General features: G+C 44.7%; 2 protein-coding genes across 4 annotated transcripts in view; one reads left to right on the top strand and one right to left on the bottom strand.

The window, feature by feature from the left end:
- LOC311011634 (complement C3-like) overlaps positions 1 to 7,810 on the top strand; it is a 24,918-nt gene extending 17,108 nt beyond the window's left edge. For all 3 annotated transcript variants that reach the window (XM_084006681.1, XM_084006682.1, XM_084006680.1), the window contains 17 exons: positions 73 to 148; positions 971 to 1,133; positions 1,420 to 1,527; positions 1,601 to 1,751; positions 1,966 to 2,129; positions 2,902 to 3,057; positions 3,147 to 3,206; positions 3,357 to 3,447; positions 3,991 to 4,042; positions 4,129 to 4,216; positions 4,354 to 4,443; positions 4,553 to 4,658; positions 5,283 to 5,372; positions 5,454 to 5,537; positions 5,654 to 5,734; positions 6,243 to 6,390; positions 7,194 to 7,810. In XM_084006681.1, coding sequence (XP_083862807.1) covers positions 73 to 148; positions 971 to 1,133; positions 1,420 to 1,527; positions 1,601 to 1,751; positions 1,966 to 2,129; positions 2,902 to 3,057; positions 3,147 to 3,206; positions 3,357 to 3,447; positions 3,991 to 4,042; positions 4,129 to 4,216; positions 4,354 to 4,443; positions 4,553 to 4,658; positions 5,283 to 5,372; positions 5,454 to 5,537; positions 5,654 to 5,734; positions 6,243 to 6,390; positions 7,194 to 7,338 — 1,853 coding nt within the window. In that variant the 3' untranslated portion in view covers positions 7,339 to 7,810. The remainder of the gene's footprint in view (positions 1 to 72; positions 149 to 970; positions 1,134 to 1,419; positions 1,528 to 1,600; positions 1,752 to 1,965; positions 2,130 to 2,901; positions 3,058 to 3,146; positions 3,207 to 3,356; positions 3,448 to 3,990; positions 4,043 to 4,128; positions 4,217 to 4,353; positions 4,444 to 4,552; positions 4,659 to 5,282; positions 5,373 to 5,453; positions 5,538 to 5,653; positions 5,735 to 6,242; positions 6,391 to 7,193) is intronic.
- LOC311011592 (uncharacterized protein) lies at positions 7,806 to 25,630 on the bottom strand. Its single transcript, XM_084006626.1, has 14 exons — positions 25,518 to 25,630; positions 24,336 to 24,689; positions 23,725 to 23,949; positions 23,205 to 23,555; positions 22,608 to 22,829; positions 18,191 to 18,544; positions 12,714 to 12,962; positions 12,383 to 12,640; positions 12,008 to 12,268; positions 11,336 to 11,596; positions 11,122 to 11,203; positions 8,891 to 8,951; positions 7,993 to 8,156; positions 7,806 to 7,891 (listed from the first exon to the last, which is right to left on the bottom strand). Exons 1-14 carry the CDS (start codon positions 25,564 to 25,566, stop codon positions 7,855 to 7,857), a joined length of 2,928 nt encoding a protein of 975 aa, XP_083862752.1. The 5' UTR covers positions 25,567 to 25,630; the 3' UTR covers positions 7,806 to 7,854.

Genomic DNA, 25,630 nt, shown 5'->3' with positions numbered 1-25,630 from the left:
GATGGTTTGCAGGATGGATGATTTCGGACCTTCCTTTCTCTCCTCCACATCTTTGAGTTTTGTTGTTTCTAGGCTACGAGAACCAGCTGGCATACAGAAAGAGTGATGGCTCTTACCCCCCCTACAGGAGGGAAGGTGCAAGTACATGGTACTCTCAACATTTTACATGTTTATTGATCTGTTTTCCATCCAAATCTGATATCAGTGATTTGGGAACTTCAAACGTCCTCTGCTCTGTGGACTAACGTGTGTGTTATGTATGTATGTAACATCATTCTGAGCGTATGCATGCTAACACATTTACGTTCGCAACATAAATACGGACGTGGTTTCCTACAGCATGTGTTAAATTCCTCATTAAATCAAGACTCGGTACGGGCTAATCCCAGTGGCTCGGTGCTAATCCCAGTGGCTCGGTGCTAATCCCAGTGACTCGGTGCTAATCCCAGTGACTTGGTGCAGGCTAATCCCAGTGACTCGGTGCTAATCCCAGTGGCTCGGTGCTAATCCCAGTGACTCAATGCTAATCCCAGTGACTCGGTGCAGGCTAATCCCAGTGACTCGGTGCTAATCCCAGTGACTCAATGCTAATCCCAGTGACTCGGTGCAGGCTAATCCCAGTGACTCGGTGCTAATCCCAGTGACTCAATGCTAATCCCAGTGACTCGGTGCAGGCTAATCCCAGTGGCTCGGTGCTAATCCCAGTGACTCGGTGCTAATCCCAGTGACTCGGTGCAGGCTAATCCCAGTGACTCGGTGCTAATCCCAGTGACTCGGTGCTAATCCCAGTGACTCGGTGCTAATCCCAGTGGCTCGGTGCTAATCCCAGTGGCTCGGTGCTAATCCCAGTGACTCGGTGCTAATCCCAGTGACTTGGTGCAGGCTAATCCCAGTGACTCTGTGCTAATCCCAGTGACTCGGTGCTAATCCCAGTGACTCGGTGCTAATCCCAGTCCTACCCGCCCGGCAGGATCACGGCGTACGTGGTGAAGGTCTTCTCCATGGCTCACTCCATCGTGGGCGTCAACGAGCAGCAGGTGTGCGAGCCGCTGCTCTACCTGGTGAACAACAAGCAGCGGCTGCATAGAGGGAACTTTGTGGAGGACAACCCGGTCTACAGCACCACCATGACTGTGAGACACACACACACACACATGAAAACACACCGTGTCACTGGGATGGAAAATCGCCACATTTTGCCATATTGATATAAAATGGTAGTGAGATCATATAGTGACTTCGTATCATGATGTTATGTTATCGTGGAGGCTCGGCTCTGATAACTGATATCATCTCTCCTGATGAAATAATCCAACAACGCAGGTGTGGGTTCTGGGTCGGATCTCAAACAGGCATTTATCAAAATTGATTAGTGTTTTTTTCTCTGTTTCGATATACAAACCTGGTGTGTGTCTCCAGGGCGGTCTCCGTGGCGACGACCCTGAGATAACCCTGACGGCCTTCGTCCTCATCGCGCTGGCCGAGGCCAAGCAGGCCAGGATCCGCTGCACTGGTCCGAACGTGGAGGTCGGTTTCAGCATGTAGAGCCCCGTCAGTGTGTATCATCAGTCCTTACACTCTGCGTGTGTGTGTGCTCTAGGTAGCTATGCTCAAGACGGCTGTCTACCTGAAGAGGGCGCTGGTGCGTCCGGGGAGGAGGCCGTACACCGTGGCCATCGCCTCCTACGCGCTGACTTTGCTGGAGAAAAACTCCAACCTGATGCCGTCTTTACTCGGAGCTGCATCTCCAGGTTTGTCCCAGTTCCTCCAACACCTTCAACATCTCCAACACATCCAACACATCCAACACATCCAACACATCCAACACATCCAACACATCCAACACCTCCAACACCCCCAAAACCTCCAACACCTCCAACACCCCCAAAACCTCCAACACATCCAACACCTCCAACACCTCAAACTACAAAACAACAGAGTGACACGGTTTCCTCCCCCCTCCAGACGGAAGCCACTGGCCCGACATGCACAACGCCTTGTTCAGCCTGGAGGCGACCGGCTACGCCCTGCTGGCTCTGGTCAAGCTGGGCCGCATGGAGGAGGCGGCGGCGCCATTTAAATGGCTGAACAGCCAGCGGAGGAGAGGTGGAGGCTTCGGCTCCACGCAGGTGAGGGCCGACGCTGATCCGGGATCTGCACCCACATGACCACTCACACACACTCCACACACACACACCACTCACACTCTGCGTCACTCTTTCTAGACGTTCTAGAGAAGAGGCGGGGCTTATGTTGCTCGTGGATTTCACCAAGCCAGGTTCATTGGATCTAGCAAGATTCAAGTGGGCTGGTTCACCACAGCTGGAGGAACCCAGAATAAAGTATTGATCTGTGATTTAATATCAATAACCAGATGAAAAGGATGCTGAAATAACTCCATCATGATGGTGATCAGTAAAAAGTGCTGAGTCATGCTTTGTTAGGTCAGTCTGCAAGACCACAAGATAACTACTGTTAAAACGCTGGTTTTATGAATGGAGTCTGGTTGATGGGTGCTAGGCTACGCTAACATTGTAGCTGCTCCATCAACACTCCAAATAAGGTCATCTAGACATAAATACAGCAGAGACCTTGTTGTTTGGACCACAGACAGTCTCTGGTTCCTCCACATAGTCTGGTCTGGTCTCTGGACTCATGTGAGCTACTATCCAGACCTCTGGGGGACCACAGACAGTCTCTGGTTCCTCCACATAATCTGGTCTGGTCTCTGGACTAATGTGAGCTACTATCTAGACCTCTGGGGGACCACAGACAGTCTCTGGTTCCTCCACATAGTAGCTCACATTAGTCCAGAGACCAGACCAGACTATCTAGACCTCTGGGGGACCACATTACTGATTCAGTGAGGACGTTGAAACTGGTATCTGTGTCCCCTTCCAGTCCACCATGGTGGTTCTCCAGGCTCTGTCGGAGTACCTGATCAACATGCCTCCTCCCGGCGAGCTGGCGCTGGACGTGGACGTCCGGATGACGGGACGCAGGGAGATCCGCTACCACTTCAACCCGACAACGGCCTACGCTGCTCGCTCCTCCAGGGTAAACTGGATCCATTCTCTTCCAAAATCTAATTCTACGACTTTCCCACAAATCTTCTTCTTCTTCTGTGGTGCTTTTGTTTTCCGTAGCTGCCTGCTAACGTGGATCTTGAGGTCCAGGCTCGTGGGAATGGACAGGGAATCCTGGAGGTACTGTCGCTTCAGCCAGTTTACCTACTCTTTCCTTCTAGATTTACTTTCTATTTTCTTTTTTTATTTGACCATAAGATTTGTTTCTCTTGTGCGTGTCTTCTGTTTTGGGTTCGGTTTCCCTTCCTGTCACTTGACCTTTGACCCAAGGTCGTGACCTATTACAACCAGCTACACGAGGTGGATGAGAAACGGCCCTGCAAGGACTTTGAGCTCAACGTCACCATTGAAGAATCCAGCGGTTAGTCAATGTTTATAATTTAAATTGCCATCATACATGACAAACGACGGCGTTTTAGGGCAACTGTCGGAAACAAAAAACGTTCACTTGTTGTCATAGCAACAGCAAACATCCTGTTTACTTCCTCTATGACAAGTGAAAGCTACCGCTAGCATGTTAGCCCAACCGTCCCGATCAATAAACACCCATAAGATGTCCTCATTTAAATAAAAGCAACAATAAGCATCAACATCATCACCCTAAGGACCTTAACGAGGCGTTGTCACACGTTGGGATGATTCATTACAAACATAAATGTACATTCATGGTTAGCTCGCATAAATAGCATAAACTTGCAAATCTGAGACTTTTTTTCTTTCTGAATATTGCCCCCTCCCTCTCAGCTGTTTTAGTATTTTCCCTACAGCAATATGATACCATAAATACATTTATTTGAAATACTGACATATACATTTAGAAAAGAAACTTTATTATATATTATAGCCACACATAAACAACCCGACCATAAGGAAGTTAAATGCGGTTTGTTCCGCCCCGTAACAGAAAAGCCTCCAGCAGACGTAGAGAAATCCTACCAGATCACCATCAAAGTCCGGTGAGTTATCGTCATTGTCCTTTTTACTTTTTTATTCAAATTGAAATTGAATAAAAGAGTAAAAGTGTGGTCTCTGTGCTTCGCAGGGCTTTGGGCCCCAGAGACGTCAGGATGGTGGTTCTGGACATCAGCCTTCCCACCGGCTTCACCCCCGAGAACTCTGACCTGGAGATGGTAACCGGCCTCTGCCTTTACATCCTCCTCTTTCAAGTGGAGCTGCTTTAGAGCAGCGTTTCATGGACCTGGGTACCGGTGGACCCACCTTTTAATAATGCCTGTGTGTGTGTGTGTGTGTGTGTGTGTCTGTCCAGATGTTGAACTCGGTGGATCGTTACATCAATAACTTCCAGGTAGTCGACAACCTGAGTGACCGAGGCTCTCTGGTCCTCCACCTGTTCAAGGTAAACCCTCCTTACCAACCGGTCTCCTTAAGTCATGTTGTGTCAACAGCGAACCAGATTCACTCAAAGAAACCCAGAACTCACTCATTACTGTGCCGCCATGTCTCAGGTGTCCCACAAAGAGCCAGAGATCCTGATCTTCAGGCTCCAGCAGAGCTTCAAAGTCGGCCTCCTGCAGCCGTCCTCGGTCACCGTCTACGAGTATTACAACCCAGGTAGGAGGCGGCCCGTTTTATTCTTTTAATCACCACGTGCACGCTTGGCGACTGTCGCTAAGCAACGCTCTGGTGATCAACCGTTCTAGATCCATACCAAGTTTTCATAGCAGCCTCAGTCCATCAACACGAGTGCAGTTTAATACGGAGCCGGCTGCCCCGGGTGAGGAGAAAAGATCCTTTTCATGGTTTGAAGGAAAATATGTGTAATATCAGGATTGTACCCAATAAATGCAAATAAGCAAAATGACAAATAGACTTTCATTTGTAGACCGGAGTCGAGTGAGCGCCCCCTAGCTCTGAAAATGTGGCTCCCTGAACAATAAAGTTAAATAAACCTGAAGTTCACTGCCAAAACATACGTAGAGTAAGTCCAGTTCAAGAGGCAAGTGAAGCCGACGCTGAAGTGCCTTAAACTGTCATTCTCTCTGCTGGCCACCAGGGGACGCCTCCTCTCTGGTTGTATAGAAGTCTATGAGAAAATTAGCCTACTTCTCTGTTGATTTAAAACTGTAGTCCACAAACCAACGGGTGACGTCACCATGACGACGTCCACTTCCTATATACAGCGTCTGGTCCAGTAATTAACCGTAATATTGTAAACCTGTGTCGCATCGTTGACAGATCACCGCTGCAGCCGCACCTACACCCCCAAGGAGGACCAGGAGGAGCTCAGCACCATCTGCAGGGACAACATCTGCCGCTGCACACAGGGTAACACGTGACAACGCGTCTGCAGCAACGCGCGTCTGCACGCGTGATTCCCACTGATTCTGATTTGCTCGTCTTCTCCAGGCGACTGCTGCGTCGCCAAAAGCGACGGGGAAAACTTCCCCAGCAAAGAAAGGGAGACGTTCGCCTGCACGGCTTTACACCACGGTACGAGTCACACACTTTCACACTCACAGCTTCAACACGTGTTCATGAACGAGTTCTGGACCATGAACAGACTTCATGGCACCAACAGTTATGAACCCGTGTGTCGTGTGCTTCAGTCTTCCAGGTGAAGCTGCTGAGTTCCAGCCAGAGTTACTACGACAAATACGAGGTGGAGATCACACGAGTCATCAAGCTGGGTGAGTCGATGCAGTGGCCGCGTGTCCCCACGCCATCGCCTCTGTCTTATAAGCAGCAGCCGAGGGCGTGGCTGAGGGTTTGGCAGAGTTCTAGGGCGTGGCCGAGGTTGAGGCCGTTGTCGAGGGCGAGGCTGGGGTTGAGGGCGTTGTCGAGGGCGAGGCTGGGGTTGAGGGCGTTGCTGGGGTTGAGGGCGTTGCCAAGGTCAAGGGTGTGGCCGAGGGCATTGTCGAGGGCGTGGCTGAGGCCGAGGGCGTGGCGTCCGTCTTGTCCATCCTCGGAAACGCGGTATCTCTTTGACCGTAACTCAACAATTATATTATTAATTCTGGCAATTTCACACAAATGTCTGAGAGGATAAAATGATGACATTTTAAACAAACATGGATGTTAGGTGCAATTTGTTAGTTAATAATAATTTAAAAAAGAAAAGGTGAAACATATAGCGTTGTATCAGCGTGGATGGATTAGAAGCTCTTTCATCCAGTCCACCTCTCTCCGACCATCCAGGGGTGGAGGAAGGGGTTGAAGTGGGCCAGAGGAGGTTTTTCATGTCCCACGGAGGCTGCAGAGACGGACTCAACCTGAAGCAGGGCTCTCAGTACCTCATCATCGGGCCCAAAGAGGACCGCTGGAACATCGACCCCGACACCAACAAGTAAGAACAGCAAGAGCTAAACACATGAACCTCATCCATGCACAGCCAGTCCCATAACAATAATTATGTTTCAGTAGCTGGATTTGGTAATCATATTTTATAGTTGCCATGCTTTAAAAAACAAAAGAAATCATGGGAGAGGATATTAAAATATTATGAGATTATAAAGTCACAAAGTCATGAGAAAAACACTAAAACTAAATTAGCCCTTCTAAGTCAGCCTTTGTCTGAGGCCAGTTATGTTTTCTCAAACCCCTGTGATGCAGCAAACAAACATGGCAGCCAGTACAGTTACAGTTGCTATGGCGACTGATTTAAACAGGAACTGCATCACTTCACAGCACAGACGTGAAATCCATTCCCATTCCCAGTACAATATATCACTAGATATTTAATTACACCGGTGAGAACCCCCTAAAGACAAATAGAATTTATTGATATATATGTTTTTTAAATGTCATCTGAATTCAATAATAGAAAATATATTAACTCAAAAATAATCCTCTGAATCAGTTGAGCAGCTCGTTGCTGTTTTACCGGCTTTTCTGTGACAAGTTTAAAGTTTAAAAGGCCGGAGTGACTTCAGGCACAGCAATGTTTTATTTCAAATGTGGTCGGAACAGTTTAACGTAGGACGTGTTGTTAAAGTGTTAGAATTGTTAAAGGGCTTGAAACTTAACCTCAATAACAAAAAACAAGCTTGTTCAGGGACTTGATGAGTTCAAGTAAAGGTTGAAAGTGTCCAGGGAACTTTCCAGGATGTTCAAAGTGTAAAAAGGTTGTAACTTTGCTGCGTGTTTCAGGTTCTCCTACATGTTGGGCAAGGACACCTGGGTGGAGCGCTGGCCCACGTCTGCAGAGTGCTCCAGCACTGCCGGCCTGCAGGCCGCATGCAAGAACCTGGAGGACGCGGCGTACGAGCTGTCTGTCCACGGCTGCAGGCTGTAGACCCTCATCATCGTCATCATCATTACTCTCATGTGTCATCTGGTAGTAATATAATAACGAGGAAGAATGAAATACCTGCTGGTAATGAACTTTAATTTTTCACAAACAACTCCTCAAGCTAAATATAGCTTTTATAGAATCGTTAACACACTGTCACGTGACATCCTGATGTAACACCAGCTGAGATGTTATGAGCAACTTACAAGCATTACTTCACATTAAAAGGTTGGCAAATATTATAAATAGCTATTTTAATGACTATTCATACTAAAACATACATTGAGGTCTGTAATTTTGGAAACCAAAGAAAAAAGCTGGAAAATGTTTATTTCCTTGAGTCTTTACTGCTTGGTAAAAACACAAGGTGTTAATTAACATAATGATTAACAACATCTGCTGTATCGATGGTTGTCTCAAAGCTGAGTTCTCGGAGAGAAATCTATAAAAACCTGTCGTTACCTGCTTCAATAAACAAAACTGCTTCATATAAATACGGGATGGAGATTCCTTCGGTGCTCATGTTTGGTTGGTTGCAGCTGAATTCATCTCACTTCTGGTTTTCAAAGAGAAGATGTAATTTGGCAGATCAGATATGAGTCAGAACCCAACAGGTTAAAAGCTCATCATGACGTGTAATCAGTCGGAGCTGCTCACCTCGGGGCAGAACTGTTGAATCTGACCTCGGCGTACACGACGCCCTCGTTGTCCTCGTGTTGGGTCGGCCGCACTGGTCTGATGTTGGAGTAAAGAACCTCTGCCTGGCACTCGGAGAACTGGATGCTGGCGTAGTGAAGGCCGGCCTCTTGGTCGTCGTAGTCCTGTTTCGGAGCCGGACGATACGGCACAGACAGGATTACTTCTAATCAAAAGGTAATTAAACACCCAGCCTGGTCTGCGGTACCAAGACCCTCGTCTGGGGTACCGAAAGCCTCGTCTGGGGTACCAGATGTACCGAGAGCCTTGTCTGGGGTACCAGATGTACCGAAAGCCTCATCTGGGGTATCAGATGTACCGAGAGCCTCGTCTGGGGTACCAGATGTACCGAAAGCCTCGTCTGGGGTACCAGATGTACCGAAAGCCTCGTCTGGGGTACCAGATGTACCGAGAGCCTCGTCTGGGGTATCAGATGTACCGAGAGCCTCGTCTGGGGTACCAGACGTGCCGAGAACCTGGGTTTGGAGACTACTTCCAGATATCTGAAATCCTGACCTGGCAATTATCCTAACCATCATCCCAGTGCTCCCAGTAGAGCTGGCCTCCTGGTTCCACATTCAGGGATCTTTTGGGGCCAATAACACATAAAAGGCATTCTTCTTCATGGCTTCATCTACCAGAGGGGTTTTTTGAGCGGCTGCCAAGTCAAGTGATGGTGATCTACTGGCCACAGCTTCAAGGTCCCAGAAAAGCTGTACTAGCTGTATGGAGGTGGTCTCTCCCCAACCAGGCACTCCAGATTCCTACAAGTATCCTTACAGGTGGTGAGTCCCCATTTTCTTTTTGTGGAGGGAACCAGTGAGATGCTGACTTCCTGTCATCAGCTCTTCTTGCTCACCTGTTTTCTGTAATGTGCTCGCTCTTTGGGCTCCGATGATTGCCTGGCAGCCTTTTTCCTTTTGATGAGGAGAATTTAAAAAAAATGAATGAATAATTCACCTCTGACAAACCCACTATAAGAGAATACAAGACAATAAGAGAGATCGCTGGCATTTAGGATGCACTCACTCCCAAAAAGTGGCTTTGGAAAAAAACAACTACACGATCACCATCTGTTTGATCTCAAGTTTCTCTTTGATCTCATGTTTGTGTTTGATCTCATGTTTGTCTTTGATCTCATGTTTGTGTTTGATCTCATGTTTGTGTTTGATCTCATGTTTGTGTTTGATCTCATGTTTGTGTTTGATCTTGTTTGTGTTTGATCTCATGTTTGTGTTTGATCTTGTTTGTGTTTGATCTCATGTTTGTGTTTGATCTCATGTTTGTGTTTGATCTTGTTTGTGTTTGATCTCATGTTTGTGTTTGATCTCATGTTTGTGTTTGATCTTGTTTGTGTTTGATCTCATGTTTGTGTTTGATCTCATGTTTGTGTTTGATCTCATGTTTGTGTTTGATCTTGTTTCTGTTTGATCTCATGTTTGTGTTTGATCTCATGTTTGTGTTTGATCTCATGTTTGTGTTTGATCTCATGGTTGTGTTTGATCTCATGTTTGTGTTTGATCTCATGTTTGTGTTTGATCTCATGTTTGTGTTTGATCTCATGGTTGTGTTTGATCTCATGGTTGTGTTTGATCTCATGTTTGTGTTTGATCTTGTTTGTGTTTGATCTCATGTTTGTGTTTGATCTCATGTTTGTGTTTGATCTCATGTTTGTGTTTGATCTTGTTTCTGTTTGATCTCATGTTTCTGTTTGATCTCATGTTTGTGTTTGATCTCATGTTTGTGTTTGATCTTGTTTCTGTTTGATCTCATGTTTCTGTTTGATCTCATGGTTGTGTTTGATCTCATGTTTGTGTTTGATCTCATGTTTCTGTTTGATCTCATGTTTGTGTTTGATCTCATGGTTGTGTTTGATCTCATGTTTGTGTTTGATCTCATGTTTGTGTTTGATCTCATGTTTGCGTTTGATCTCATGGTTGTGTTTGATCTCATGTTTGTGTTTGATCTCATGTTTGTGTTTGATCTCATGGTTGTGTTTGATCTCATGGTTGTGTTTGATCTCGTTTGTGTTTAATCTCATGTTTTTGTTTGATCTCATGTTTCTGTTTGATCTTGTTTGTGTTTGATCTCATGTTTGATCTCATGTTTCTGTTTGATCTTGTCTGTGTTTGATCTCGTGTTTCTTTTTGATCTTGTTTGTGTTTGATCTCATGTTTGTGTTTGATCTTGTCTGTGTTTGATCTCATGTTTGTGTTTGATCTCATGTTTCTGTTTGATCTTGTCTGTGTTTGATCTCGTGTTTCTTTTTGATCTTGTTTGTGTTTGATCTCATGTTTGTGTTTGATCTCATGTTTCTGTTTGATCTCATGTTTGTCTTTGATCTCATGTTTGTGTTTGATCTCATGTTTGTGTTTGATCTTGTTTGTGTTTGATCTCATGTTTGTGTTTGATCTCATGTTTGTGTTTTATCTCATGTTTCTGTTTGATCTCATGTTTCTGTTTGATCTCATGTTTCTTTTTGATCTTGTTTGTGTTTGATCTCATGTTTCTGTTTGATCTCATGTTTCTGTTTGATCTCATGTTTCTGTTTGATTTTGTCTGTGTTTGATCTCATGTTTGTGTTTGATCTCATGTTTCTGTTTGATCTTGGTTCTGTTTGATCTCATGTTTCTGTTTGATCTTGTCTGTGTTTGATCTCATGTTCCTGTTTGATCTCGTGTTTCTGTTTGATCTTGTCTGTGTTTGATCTCATGTTCCTGTTTGACCTCGTGTTTCTTTTTGATCTTGTTTGTGTTTAATCTCATGTTTCTGTTTGATCTCATGTTTCTGTTTGATCTTGTCTGTGTTTGATCTCATGTTCCTGTTTAATCTCATGTTTCTGTTTGATCTCATGTTTCTGTTTGATCTCATGTTTGTGTTTGATCTCATGTTTGTGTTTGATCTCATGTTTCTGTTTGATCTCATGTTTCTGTTTGATCTCATGTTTCTGTTTGATCTTGTCTGTGTTTGATCTCATGTTTCTGTTTGATCTCGTGTTTCTTTTTGATCTTGTTTGTGTTTGATCTCATGTTTCTGTTTGATCTCTTGTTTGTGTTTAATCTCATGTTTCTGTGACAGTGTTGTCTTTACCTGATCAGTATAACGACGGAGAGGAGCACGGCAGCCAGGACGACGGCAGCTGCTGCTCCAACGGCCACTGACCTCCCCGCTCCTGTGGAGCCGTGATAAAGTGACGATTCGGCTGAATATAATACATCAAAAATACTTCACAGTCTTGCATTACATCCGATGGAGTGTTAACGGGCTCTGCTGCAGTGTGAGTGTGAGTGAATAGTTAACTCACCGGCTCCAACAGTCAGATGGAAGGTGTTGTTATGACGCCCTCTTGTGTTCTGGACTTCACAGTAATAAATCCCACTGTGTTCAGCTCTGATGTCAGTGATGGTGAAGGTCTGTCCTGATGCTATGGGTGAGTCTTGGGTCTCCTTGTACCAGGTGTAGGTAGCTGCTGGGTTAGCATCACTGCTACAGCTCAGATTCACTGAACTGCCCTCCATGACATCACCAGGAGGACTCATCGACACAGAGGGGAGCTTTGGAGCATCTGGAGGACACATGAACTCATTCATGTTAGCACATAAACTGTTACCGTAGATATTTTAAAACTTCCCCCTTTATGTTCACATCACAAGTCATATTGTTCTTCTATATGCCCAATTTTTTTTTTTATTCTGCCTGGAAAACAAAATGACGCATACTTGCATCAGCTAGTACCGATCCGTTTCAACCAATAATATCATGACATCATCCATCAACCTGCAACTACGACTTTGCACAGAGCTGGAGGAGGAGATGAGCTGATCAAATTGCTCGCACCTTTCTATCCCGTTTCACATCAGGGAGGAGAGAGACTCTGGAGATGCTCCACTTTAAATGTACTTGTGTCTCCATCGGCTCTACTTCCCTCAAACGGCACAAAGGACCCCGAAGAGACGTGCTGATGTTTAATACTCACACTGGACGTCTACCAGCAGAGAGGAAGAGTTGATCACTCCATGTTGATTCTCAGCCTTGCAGTAGTAGATCCCTCCGTCCTCAGAGCTGATGGAGGGGAAACCATAACGTCCTTCTGGTCCATGAAGCAGCGTTAGGTTCTTCTTGTACCAGGTGTAGTTAGCTGCTGGGTTAGCATCACTGCTACAGCTCAGAGTCACTGAACTGCCCTCCATGACATCACCAGGAGGACTCATCGACACAGAGGGAAGCTTTGGAGCATCTGGAGGAGATGATTTCATACAATTTATCAATTAAAAACCCAGAAAAGCTTCTTTTCAAGTGATTTTAAACCCAAAATTAAGATTAAAAAGATGAATGTTGTGTTTTCACTCACATTTCACATCGACAGAGATGTGTCCAGATGTTGTCGTCCCCAGCAGGTTCTCAGCTACACAGTAATACTGTCCAGAGTCAGAGGACTGGATGGAGCTGAGGACCAGGAGAGGGTCTTCACTGAGCCTTAGTTGGGTCTCCTTGTACCAGGTGTAGGTAGCTGCTGGGTTAGCATCACTGCTACAGCTCAGAGTCACTGAACTGCCCTCCATGACATCACCAGGAGGACTCATCGACACAGAGGGAAGCTTTGGAACATCTGGAGGAGATGACATTGCTTAAAAAGGTGTAGAAGCAATATTGTTATTAGTTCCACAGTGGAGAAGACTCACACACTGAGGGAGCTCTGTAGTTCTCGTGTCCTTTCAAAGCACAAGAGATGTCGTCTCCAGGATAAAACCGGTCCGTGTATGAAGATCCTTCCTCCCTCCAGAGTTCCTCCCCGTTCTTAAACCAGACGAAGGAAAGACCGGCTGCTGGACTGCAGCTGCTCAGACACGTCAGCTCTGCCTCGGCGTCGGACCGCCGGCCTGTCGCTCCGCTCACCTGCACCTGGAGGGCTGCATGTGACATGCCATTGGCTAACCGATAAAATCATGTGACACTCTGAACCCCGGTCAAACCACCAGTTCTTCATCGTTATTATATGAAATAACGTTGTAATCACATTCTTGTACATAATGACGATAAAACTATTATTATAACCTTTATTTAACCAGGAAAATTCCATTGAGATTAAAAACCTCTTTTTCAAGGGAGACCTGGCCAAGATAGGCAGCAGCATATACAAAACAATTACACAGTTACACAATTAAAACACCAAAAAACAAACAAACAAAGGTATTGATTTTACAAGTAGATCATTAAAAACAAGAACATCGATTGGAATCAGCTTCAAGTCCTTTTAACTTACATTTAAAAGAGCTCAATGAAATTAACTCTGCCAGTTTCCAGTCATTTTGGAGCATATTCCATGCAGACGGTGCAGCATAGACAAAAGCCTTTTTTCCCATTTCGGTACGTGCAAAGGGTACAGAAAGCAACAGGCAATTATTTGACCGGGAAGAGTAAGGACCAGTACTTCTCAATGCAATTAAAGCACAAATGTAAGAAGGCAGTAGGCCAAGTATTGCCTTATATATAAAAATAAACCAATGACTAAGCCTTCGGGTGGCCAGAGCAGTCCATCCAACCCGAGCGTATAACTCACAATGGTGTGTCAATGATTTGCAATTTGTGATGAACCTGAGAGAAGCATGGTAAACAGTATCAATCATATTAAGACATTGAGCTGGAGCGTTCATGTATAAAAGATCTCCATAATCTAACAAGGGTAAAAAAGTCGCAGCTACTAGTCGTTTTTTTACATCAAACGAAAAACAAAGCTTATTTCTAAAATAAAAGCCCAGTTTTGTCTTCAGCTTCTTTACAAGATTCACCACATGCGGCTTGAAAGTGAGGGAGTCGTCAATTAGTACACCCAGGTATTTATACTCCTGAACCACCTCTATTTCATATCCCTGAAGAGTGGTCACTGGGGGGACAATTTGTGTCCTCTTCCTGGATTTAGAAAACAACATAAGCTTAGTCTTGTCTGTATTAAGAACAAGTTTCAGTTTAAGTAATGAGTGCTGAACAGCTACAAAGGCTTTCTGCAGGGATTCAATGGCCTGAACAAGAGTTGATCCACAGCAGTAAATGATTGTGTCGTCAGCATAAAAGTGCAAATTGACATCTGTCATGTTTGAGCCCAGCTCATTAATATAAATAATGAATAAGAGGGGACCTAGTACAGAACCCTGTGGCACCCCCTTGTGGACAGTAACAATGTCAGAACACATACCATCGTATTTAATGCACTGAGTCCTGTTACTAAGGTAGTTGGTGAACCAAGCAACTGCTCTCTCCGAGAGTCCTGATTGAAGGAGTCTAAGTTTTAAAATACAGTGGTCAACAGTGTCAAACGCTTTCGACAAATCGATAAAAAGTGATGCACAATGTTGTTTCTTATCAAGTGCAACAGAAAGGTCATTTACCACCTTCATTGCAGCTGTGATGGTGCTGTGCTTTTTCCTAAAACCCGACTGATATTTAGATAAAATACTATTGGATTGTAAAAACGCCTTTACTTGCTCACTCACAAGAGCTTCAAGAATTTTGGCCAACACTGATAAGTTAGATATTGGTCTGTAATTAGTTAAAATCACTGGATCACCTCCTTTTAATAAAGGGAGAACAAAAGCTGATTTCCATACAGAGGGAATTTCATTTGTTTCTACTGTAAGATTAAAAAGATGTGCAAGAGGTTCTGCTATAAAATCAGCCGCCAATTTCAAAAAGTAAGGATCGATTAAATCGGGTCCAGAAGATTTTTTAGGATCCAAGACTGTAAGGGCTTTACGAACTTCCTGAACAGAGAAAGGTACAAAGTTGAAAAGCTGTCCCTTGTACATTGGGAAATCAGTGCTGGGTTTCACAGAGACAGAACCCACAGAGTCAAACAGAAACCCAGAAGATACAAAATGATTGTTAAAACAATTCAATACCTCCATTCTGTCATAGACAGGTACAGAATCCTTTAATACATAAGAAGGAAGAGCTTGAGAATTTTTACTCACAGTAAGGGAATTAATAACTTTCCAAAATTTCTGTGGATTATTTAAATTCTCAGTGGTGACAGACAAATAATATTCAGATTTGGCTTTTTTGATGAAAGAGGTGCATTTATTTCTCAGTTGTCTGAAAATAAGCCAATCAGTGGTAGAACCTGTTTTTCTTGCCTTGGCCCAAGCCAGATTTCGCTCATGAATGGAGTCTGCCAGCTCTGGGGAGAACCAGGGGTTTTCTCGCCCTTTTATCCTGTATCTCCTTAAGGGGGCATGTTTATTTACAATATCCATAAAACCATCCCTAAAGAATGACCAAGCTATCTCTACATCAGAGATCAGTCCTATTTTTTTCCAGTCAAAGTTAGACAAATCGTGATGAAATGCTTGTTCATTAAAGTGTTTCAGATTCCTCTTTACGATGATACGAGGTTTTGTTTTAGGGACCTTAGTGTTTCTAATAGCAGCAACAACACAATGGTCACTTAAATCATTGCAGAAAACCCCCAGAGATGAAAATTTATGAGGAACATTTGTCAATATTAAATCAATCAAGGTGGACTTCTCAGGGCTTTGAAGGTTTGGTCGAGTGGGTGAATTGACCAATTGAGTAAGATTGATGGAGTCACAGAAGGATTTGAAGTCATCAGAAACTGGTTTAAGCCAATCCCAGTTTAAATCACCAGCTAAAACAAGTTCACTATAATTCAATCTGGACAGAAGAAGCTTCAAAGATTGTAATGCTTCCTTGGTGGCAGATGGAGGCCTGTAGCACCCAATAACTGTTATACAAAGGCCCTTGGTAATTTCCAAATTGATTGCCAAAAATTCCAGTTGTTTGCAGATGGATTCAGACTGAACTACACAGGAATCAAATTTTGATTTGATATAAACAGCAACACCACCACCTTTCTTAGGCCTGTCTGTGCGATAAACATTATATCCAACCATGTTAATGTTTTCATCAGTAATAGATTTGGTCAACCAAGTTTCAGAAATTACAACAATATCTGGATCTAATGATTTAACCCAAATCCGGAACATGTCCATCTTGGGTAACAGGCTGCGCACATTCAGATGAACGATTTTAAGACCAGATAAAGATTTAAAATCAGATGGCGTCTGAGTGTACTGCAGTTCAGGGCCAGGGTTAGGTTGCACATTTCCAGATAAGAGTAATAGTAAGACAATCAACAGTCTCTGCCGAGCAACATTACATGATGAAACAGACAGCTGGCACGTTAAAACCAAGCAGGATTTCTCATGGAACATGAAGTTATTATGCAAAACTAAAAGGGTTTGAAGTCGGGGTAAGTCTCTATGAAGGTTAGTTGATAAATTCATGTCCTGTGCTAAATGAATTGGTGGTTGTACAGGTTGTACAGCAGCCATAGTGGAAGTGCATCCGTGAGCAATGTCCAGCAGGGTAAACACATTGTTAGATGTACTCACCCAGGTAGGTTCATTTACCCCCAAATCCCACACAATCAGTAGACAAAGAAAAGTCTTAAGAAGTACCATTGTCCGAGACTAAGTAAGCTGCACAGACCTCAAAATGGAGTAGGCTCCAACAGACACCACAGGCCTCAGTGTAGTGAAGTAGGCCCCAGTAGACACCACGGGCCTCAATGTAATGAGGTAGGCCCCAGCAGACACCACCGTCCTCAATGTGGTGAGTCAGGCTCCAGCAGACACCACCATCCTCAATATAGTGAGGTAGGCCCCAGCAGACACCACCGTCCTCAATGTAGTGAGGTAGGCCCCAGCAGACACCACGGTCCTCAATGTGGTGAGGTAGGCCCCAGCAGACACCACCGTCCTCAATGTAATGAGGTAGGCCCCAGCAGACACCACCGTCCTCAATGTGGTGAGTCAGGCTCCAGCAGACACCACCATCCTCAATATAGTGAGGTAGGCCCCAGCAGACACCACCGTCCTCAATGTAGTGAGGTAGGCCCCAGCAGACACCACGGTCCTCAATGTGGTGAGGTAGGCCCCAGCAGACACCACCGTCCTCAATGTGGTGAGGTAGGCCCCAACAGACACCACCGTCCTCAATGTGGTGAGATAGGCCCCAGCAGACACCACCGTCCTCAATGTGGTGAGGTAGGCCCCAGCAGACACCACCGTCCTCAATGTGGTGAGGTAGGCCCCAGCAGACACCACCGTCCTCAATGTGGTGAGGTAGGCCCCAGCAGACACCACCGTCCTCAATGTGGTGAGGTAGGCCCCAGCAGACACCACCGTTCTCAATGTGATGAATTGGGCTGCATCAGACACCCCAGGCCTCAATTGTGATGATTTAGGCTCCAGCAAACACGACTCTGCAGCAGATCCCTGGATTCCCAGAGTTAGTTACAGCCAGAAGGCAGGCCTCAGAGCAGATGGATAGACCAAAGTCCAAGCAGCAATTCACAAAGAAATAACGGGATAAATGCGCTAAAATCCCAAAAGGTCAATGAAATACTCAAAATAAACTAACAGCAACATGAAGCACTTTTGAAGGGTAAAAAACAGGACACTAAAACCCATTAAAATTAGTTTAAAACAGACAAACACTAAGCAGACACTAAGGAGACAATGGACATGCTGCCATCTTGGATTATTGATGGCCAACAATGAAATTCACAGGCTGCCCAGCAGATAAAATATAATAAACATGTTAAAAGTGTTTAAAATGTTAAAACATGAATAATTATAATACAATAATATAATCTAGATTATTCTAAAATTAGGCAAAATGAGTAATTGTATGTCAGGTAGGCTACTTTAAGTTTATTTGATTATCTATTCAGTGGTATGACTACTTTTACTAAAGTACCCGATCGGAGTACTTTCTCGGTCTGAACGATGTTCCTGATTAACAGAGTAAATAAACACTCTTATAAGTTTTAATGTTCAATGATTTGTAAACTATTTAATTTAATAGGAAACCATAAAAACTAACAAGGCTTTTTTAACTGTGTGATCATCAGTACCTGTGACTCTAACTATACTACTGCGTCAGTATATATATGTAAGTATACATGCAGTATTGTGTGATCATCAGTACCTCCTGTGACTCTAACTATACTACTGCGTCAGTATATATATGTAAGTATACATGCAGTATTGTGTGTTTATCAGTACCTGTGACTCTAACTATACTACTGCGTCAGTATATACATACATATATACATGCAGTATTGTGTGTTCATCAGTACCTGTGACCGTCAGCCTTGTACCAGGTAAACTGCTCCGCCATTCAAACCATCTAGACTTGAACTTGAAGCGATACTCGGCCGAGTCGCTCTCTGTCAGGTCACTGATTCTCAGAGTGGAGCGTCCTCTCTGTCTTCCAATGACCTGAACACGACCTTCATACTGGGAGTCTTCACTCAGGTCCTCAGGTCGTTCTAGATCCCACCACTTCTGACTCCGTCCAGGACTGAACCAGAATTTGGATGTGACGTATTGATAACTGCTGTAGGTGCAGGAAATGTCCACCATCGAGCCTTTGGCGGCACAGATGCTTCTGTCACTGTAAGTCACTCTGTTACAGGTTTGCTCACGGACACCTGAAACATAAAACATTTTCACTTCACATTTGTTTTATGTCGGCAGAAGGGCGTCCTCAAACATGGAAAAAAAAAATCCCACACAAATGGCTTCAGAGCCGTCGTAGTCCTCACCATCAGAAAGTGTCAGCAAAGAGGCTGGCAGACACATTTCCTGTGTAGTATCTCATAACGAGGACCTTGCTCACTACCACCGCCTCCTCTCTGACTTCACCTCAACTGTTTCGGCAGCTAAATCTGCCTTCTACCTGGCAAAGATCCACTCTTCTGCCTCCAACCCCAGGAAACTCTTCTCCATGTTCTCCTCCCTCCTCACCCCTCCTACCCCTCCGCCCCCTTCCTCCCTTACTGCTGATGACTTTGCAACTTACTTTACCAAGAAAGTAAATGACATCAGCTCCTCATTTACGCCTATTCCCTCCCAGAAGACATCTCCCCCAACTCTCAACTCTGATGGTCTTACCAGCTTTAGCCCCCTCACCTCTGAAGATGTTCACGCACTTGTTACATCTAACCGTGCCACCACCTGCTCCCTCGACCCGATCCCCTCCTCTCTTCTCCAAGACATCTCACACGACATCTTGCCATTCCTCACCACCCTGATCAACTCCTCCCTCACCTCAGGTGTCATTCCAGCGGATTTTAAGACAGCTACCGTGAAGCCTCTCCTTAAAAAACCCACCCTAGACGCTACTGACATCCAAAGCTACAGACCCGTGTCTCTTCTTTCATTCCTCTCTAAAACCTTGGAACGTGCCGCCTACAACCAACTGTCATCCTATCTCTCGCAGAACAACCTCCTAGACCCTAATCAATCAGGATTCAGGACTGCTCACTCCACTGAGATGGCCCTCCTCACTGTGACCGAGTCCCTGCGAGACGCCAGAGCCTCATCCCACTCCTCCGTTCTCGTTCTCCTCGACCTATCTGCTGCATTCGACACAGTCAATCACCAAATCCTCCTCTCCACTCTGGCTGAACTTGGCATAACTGTCTCTGCTCTAGGGTTGCACGGTATACCGGTACTAATTTGGTACCGGGGTACTGAGGCATTAAAACGGTACTATATTGCATTTGGACGGGACCGGTACTTGCAGCGCCGCCGGCAGCGCCCGCAACAGCGCGGCGAACTCGCCGCGTGACGTCACCACGTTGGTTACAACGCGGTGACGTCACGCTGTAGTTACACAGCTGAGAGGACGAGGAGCGAGCTGCAGCTTGGGGAGATAAAAAGAAAAAGCAAGCAAGCCGGAGGAAACCGCTAGCAAGTTAGCGAGCAGCGTGGACTGGAGCAACAAACGGAGCAGGAGGAAAGCTTGGAGAAAGCGAGAGAGCGACAGCGCGAGAGAGAGAGCGTGAGCGAGAGAGCACGAGAGCGCGAAGCACGGAGAGGAGAATGGCTGCTGCAACCGTCACCACGCCGCAACTTGTGGACAAACCAGCCCCGCGAAGTGCGATATGGCAGTACTTTAGCTTAAAAACAAATGCGCAAGGCGAGGCAGTTAACGCCGATGCACCACTGTGTAAACGGTGTTTAAAACATGCATGGCTTACGGCGGAAACACCTCCGACTTAGCCAAACACTTAAAGGACAAGCACCCAGACCTGCACACTGAGCTCAGGGAACGAAAAGCCACATTCAGTGCTAAAAGCAAGCGCCACCGCCCTTCACTCTTAACAGAAGTAGCTCTGGAAGAAAACAAAATAAAGCTGGTTTATTTATATTATATTTTATATTATTGTATTTATATTTTCACATTTTCAAATTGTTTGCATTAGAAAAGCTTGTCTTTGTGGTATTTTATTTTATTTACTGATTAATATGTTATTGTTCTAACATTTTCTATTAAAATAAAGTCAGTAATGACATTATTTACATTCTCTTTTTATTTGAAAAAGTATCGAAAAGTACCGAAATACATGTTGGTATCGTGACAACACTACTCTGCTCTCACCTGGTTTACATCATACCTGACAAATCGCACCTTTCAGGTCACATGGAATGGCTCTATGTCCAAACCCTGTTCTCTGGACACGGGTGTCCCTCAAGGCTCAGTATTAGGACCGCTTCTGTTCTCACTATACACCAGATCACTAGGTTCTGTTATCACATCGCATGGATTCTCCTACCATTTCTACGCAGATGACACCCAGCTGTTCCTCTCTTTTCCCCCGTCCTCTGACACTCACATTGCAACTCGCATCTCGGACTGTCTGGCTGACATCTCTGTCTGGACAACTGCACATCACCTGAAGCTTAACCTGAATAAAACCGAACTCCTCTTCATCCCAGGGAAAGACTGCCCTCGCATGGACCTGTCGGTCACTGTTGAGGGCATCACAGTATTGCCGTCGTCAACTGCGAGGAACCTGGGTGTAATCCTTGATGACCAACTATCCTGCACCCCCAACATCACTGCTGTGGCCCGATCCTGCAGATTTGCCCTCTACAATATCCGCAGGATTCGGACCTTCCTCACAAAGGATGCAATGCAACTCCTGGTCCAAGCGCTGGTCATCTCCCGCCTTGACTACTGCAACTCTCTCCTGGCCGGACTCCCGGCCTCTGCGATTAAACCATTGCAGCGTATCCAGAACGCTGCAGCACGCCTTATCTTCAATCAACCCAAATTCTCCCACGTGACCCCCCTCCTCTGTGACCTCCACTGGCTCCCTGTTGCAGCACGCATCCAATTCAAGACGATGGCACTGGTCTTCAGGGCCATCAATGGAACGGCACCCATCTACCTTCAAACACTGGTCAAACCTCATGCCCCGAAGCTAGCACTTCGCTCCTCTACTTCAGCTGGCCGGCTGGTACCACCATCGCTGAAATCAAACAAATGTCGCTCAGCAAAGTCCAGACTCTTCTCTGTTCTGGTCCTCAGTGGTGGAACGAACTCCCGACCAATGTCAGAACACCCCCCCCCCCCCCCCAAAAAAACCTTACCTTAAAAACGTTTTTTTCATCACTTTTCCCGACATACTATAATGACTTTTTCTGCACTTTTTTTTTTACATACTATACTGTGATTTTTTCCTCGACTGTTTTTTTTAACTATTAATTTTTCCAACATACTAGCCTATACTGTATACATTTTTCTTTACCTACATACTATGACTTTTCCTGAAACGTTTTGACATCCTGTGATGACCCCTCCAATCCAGCAGGGGTTTGTGTTCATTTCCTTCTCTTGCAGGACTGAACATGTGATGAGCCACACCTCAGCCTGATGTGGATGTGTGATGTGTGATGGACCTCCCCATCTCTCCCCATTTGTTGACATGACTGCTCTTTTGTTTGTTTCAGACATTTTCACATACCACACAAGGACACATCACTTCCACAATTGTTTCATTCATTTGGGCTGATTTGTGAAATAAATACATCTATGCATTACTTTAAATTGTCTGGTCTCCCCTTTTTGTTGCAGCCTTTGAGATGGCGCTGTAAAAATACTATTCTTTTTACTTTGATACCTTTTCATGTTTAAAAAAATAATTAAGAAAGGCATAGTGCAGTATGCCAAAATGTCATTACAAAAGTCATAGTATAGCATGTCGAAAAAAATCATAGAATAGTATGTCAAAAAAGTAATGAAAAAAGTCAGTATAGTACGTTTAAAAAAGTAATGAAAAAAATTCATGGTATATAGTATTTTGAAAAAGTAATGAAAAAAGTTTTTAAAAAGTCACGAAAAAAGTAATGGAAAAAAGTAGTGAAAAAAAGTAATGTCAATAGTCATGAAAAAAAATGAAATACAGTATGTCGGAAAAAGACGTGAAAAAAGTAATGAAAATAGTAATACAAAAAGTCCTGAAAAAGTCCTTAAAATAGTAATGAAAAAAAAAATCATGAAAAAAGTCATGGTAGTTTGTCAAATAACAGACATAGAATAGATATAATTTAATATGACTTTTTCAGGTTTAAAATTTAAAAAAGCATAGTGTAGTAGGCCAAAAAGACATATTATAAGATTTCAAAAAGGCATATTAGTTTGTCGTAAGTTGAAAAAGTAGTTGTATAGTATGTCCCAAAAAAAACCCAGTGAAATAAACTCACACTTGGGAGGAGACGGAAAATCCTCACGTCCTCTCACAGCACAGGAATAGCTGTCTGCAGAACTAAAGTAGCCTGTTAAGGGAGATGGTGTTTCCCGATATCTCTGTCCATTCTTATACCAGACGAAGTAAGAAGGATCAGGTAGTCGACAGCTGCTGTGACACGTCAGCTTCGCCCAGGTAGAACGTGACGATGGTGATATCCTCACCTGAAGATCTGGATCTGTAAAGCAACAATGTTCTTCACTAAATATTATATTACACATCAAAGCAAACATGACATACAGCTCATATATCTCTTTTTACAATTCATCATCCACCTGCCACAATAAAGAAGTCCCGCCCCTTCTGCTGCTGCCAATGGGACCTTATAACAGGAAAAATATCTCTGGTAGTCAACGTCGGAATTATTTGTCAATTTAAAAGATAATATATATATATATATATATATATATATATATATATATATATATATATATATAATATATACATATATACATGCAGTATTGTGTGTTCATCAGTACCTGTGACCGTCGCTATACTACTGCATAGGTATATACATACATATATACATGCAGTATTGTGTGTTCATCAGTACCTGTGACCGTCAGCCTTGTACCAGGTAAACTGCTCCCCCATTCAAACTTTCCAGACTTGAACTTGAAGCGATACTCGGCCGAGTCGCTCTCTGTCAGGTCACTGATTCTCAGAGTGGAGCGTCCTCCCTCTCCTCCAATGACCTGAACACGACCTCTGTACTGGGAGTCTTCACTCAGGTCCTCAGGTTCGTCTGGATCCCACCACTTGTGACTCCGTTCAGGACTGAACCAGAATTTGGATGTGATGTATTGATTACTGCTGTAGGTGCAGGAAATGTCGACCGACGAGCCTTTGAAGGCACAGATGCTTCTGTCAGGGTAAGACACGGTGTTGCAGCGTTGACCAACACCTGAAGGATAAGACATCTTTAAAGGAGCTGCGGCATCTCTCACAGCAGTGACACAGAGCAGAAGTGAATCTGCGGAGCTCAATGCCAAAAAAAGATATTCAAATAGAAAAAAGGGGAAACAATAAAGAAAAGGAACTTGAGTGTTTGTGGAGGCCTGAAGTGAACTCACACACTGAAGGAGACGGGAAACCCTCATGTCCTTTAAAAGCACAAGAGAAGCTGTCTGCTGACTCGACTAACGGCGTCCAAGAAGCTGTTTCTGCAGCCAGTTTGTGTCCACTGTTGTACCAGATGTAGGAAGCAGGATCGGGTGGAGAACAGTCGCCGTGACAACGCAGCTCTGCCTTGGTGTAACTCTGGTGGGATATCGTGTTCACCACCTGCACCTGCAGACCTGGACCAGTCAGGAGGGAACGGAGATGAAGTGTCTATGCACGGATGTTCAAGCCCACCGAGAACAAAACACAACCCAGAGACACCATCAGTCTTCCCCTAAAATCTCTAAATGTCACGTGACCAAATCACACAGCTGGGTCGCTGCTGGTTGGCTGTTTAATCCCCGGCTGAATTACAGGTGGAGCAACACAAAAAAAGTGAGACGGTCCACAGTAAACGTAGGACTTTAGTGCAGGAGACCGCTGTTCCTGTCCTGTGTGGAACATCAGTGACATGAATCGTTAGTCAATCACCTGACCAAGTGGCTTTGTCGTACATTGACACGGCGTCACCGACGTCATGGTGTATTTAACGTGTTTAACGTTTGTATTGAAGGCGAGTTACCTGTGACGGACAAAGTGACTCCAGGTGAACCAGCAAAGCTCTCGTCTGATTGGTCCAATGTGAACACGAGAATGTACACGGCCGAGTCGCTGTCCCTCAGGTCTGTGATGCTCAGAGTGCAGTTGTTCTTCCCGCTGTGATACCGAACACGACCCGAGTACCTGGAGTCGGTTCTCAGGTCCAAAGGTCCACCCTCGCCGACTCTGCTGAACCAGACGGTGTGTTCTGCTGCAGTCAGAGGGTTTATTGCGGACGGGAGCGTGTAGCTGCCGTGTATCTCCACTGTTGATCCCACTAAGGCACAGATCTGAGTGGAGGTGTAGGTGACCCCCCAGCCATGCTGACCCCGTATCACTGGAACACACAGAAACCACAATCAACAGCTCAGACCGTCTCACATCATGAACCCATGAGAGAGAATTACTTACAATCATATGACAGTTTCAGCAACTACTTCACACATTGAGATTTTTGTATATTTAAAGGTCCCATATTATTAAAAACGGGGTTTCTCTGGTCTCTACACCTATAAACTGGTCCTCCCTGAGCTGCCCCCACTGGTACAACGGCACTCCTACAGGCTGTTCAGATCCAGCTCCCGTCGTTACCTAACGAATACAGTGTTGTTGGACCTCTGACAGCTGTGTGAAATTGATGAAAAACACGATAATATGGGAGCTTTAGAAAAGATAGGTTGCCCCCTGGTGGCCAGCAGAGAGCAAAGAGATAGTTTGAGGCACTTCAGCTTCGGCTTCACCTTTCAGAACCAGAGGTTGCCTCCTGGTATAAAGGCAATAAAATAAGTCCATAGATATGAGAGTTACAGTTAATTAAAATCCGTCCCGCCGCTGAGGAGGATGGTTTATTCCGGTAACACTGAATATTTTGGTCGTACTTTAGTTAAGTGGGCGATAAAGCACCTGCATGTTTTGATTTAATTAAAGCACCTGCATGTTTTGATTTAATTAATCTCCTGGAATCCGTAGATTAAACTACCCAACAGTCAACCCTAAACCACGATCCCACACAACTGTGCTGGATCCGATAGGACACTTGTGCTAAACATGTAATGGTACAGAAAAGACCTCTAAAAGACTTGACGTGGATGTGTGTGTGTGTGTGGATGTGTGTGTGTGTGTGTGTGTGGATGTGTGTGTGTGTGTGTGTGTGTGTGTGCAGTACCTGGCAGAAAGAGAAGGAAGACAACAAATCCACATCCTGTTAAAGTCATCGCTGCTCCTCTCGTGTCTCGGCTTCAGCGACAATGAATCTAAGACTAAGACTATAACGTGCCG

Source organism: Eutrigla gurnardus (genome assembly GCF_963514095.1).
Source record: "Eutrigla gurnardus genome assembly, chromosome: 3".
In the NCBI taxonomy this organism is placed as follows: domain Eukaryota; kingdom Metazoa; phylum Chordata; class Actinopteri; order Perciformes; family Triglidae; genus Eutrigla; species Eutrigla gurnardus.
The sequence above is the reverse complement of the archived record's forward strand: the minus strand, read 5'-3'. Positions and strand labels throughout refer to the sequence as shown.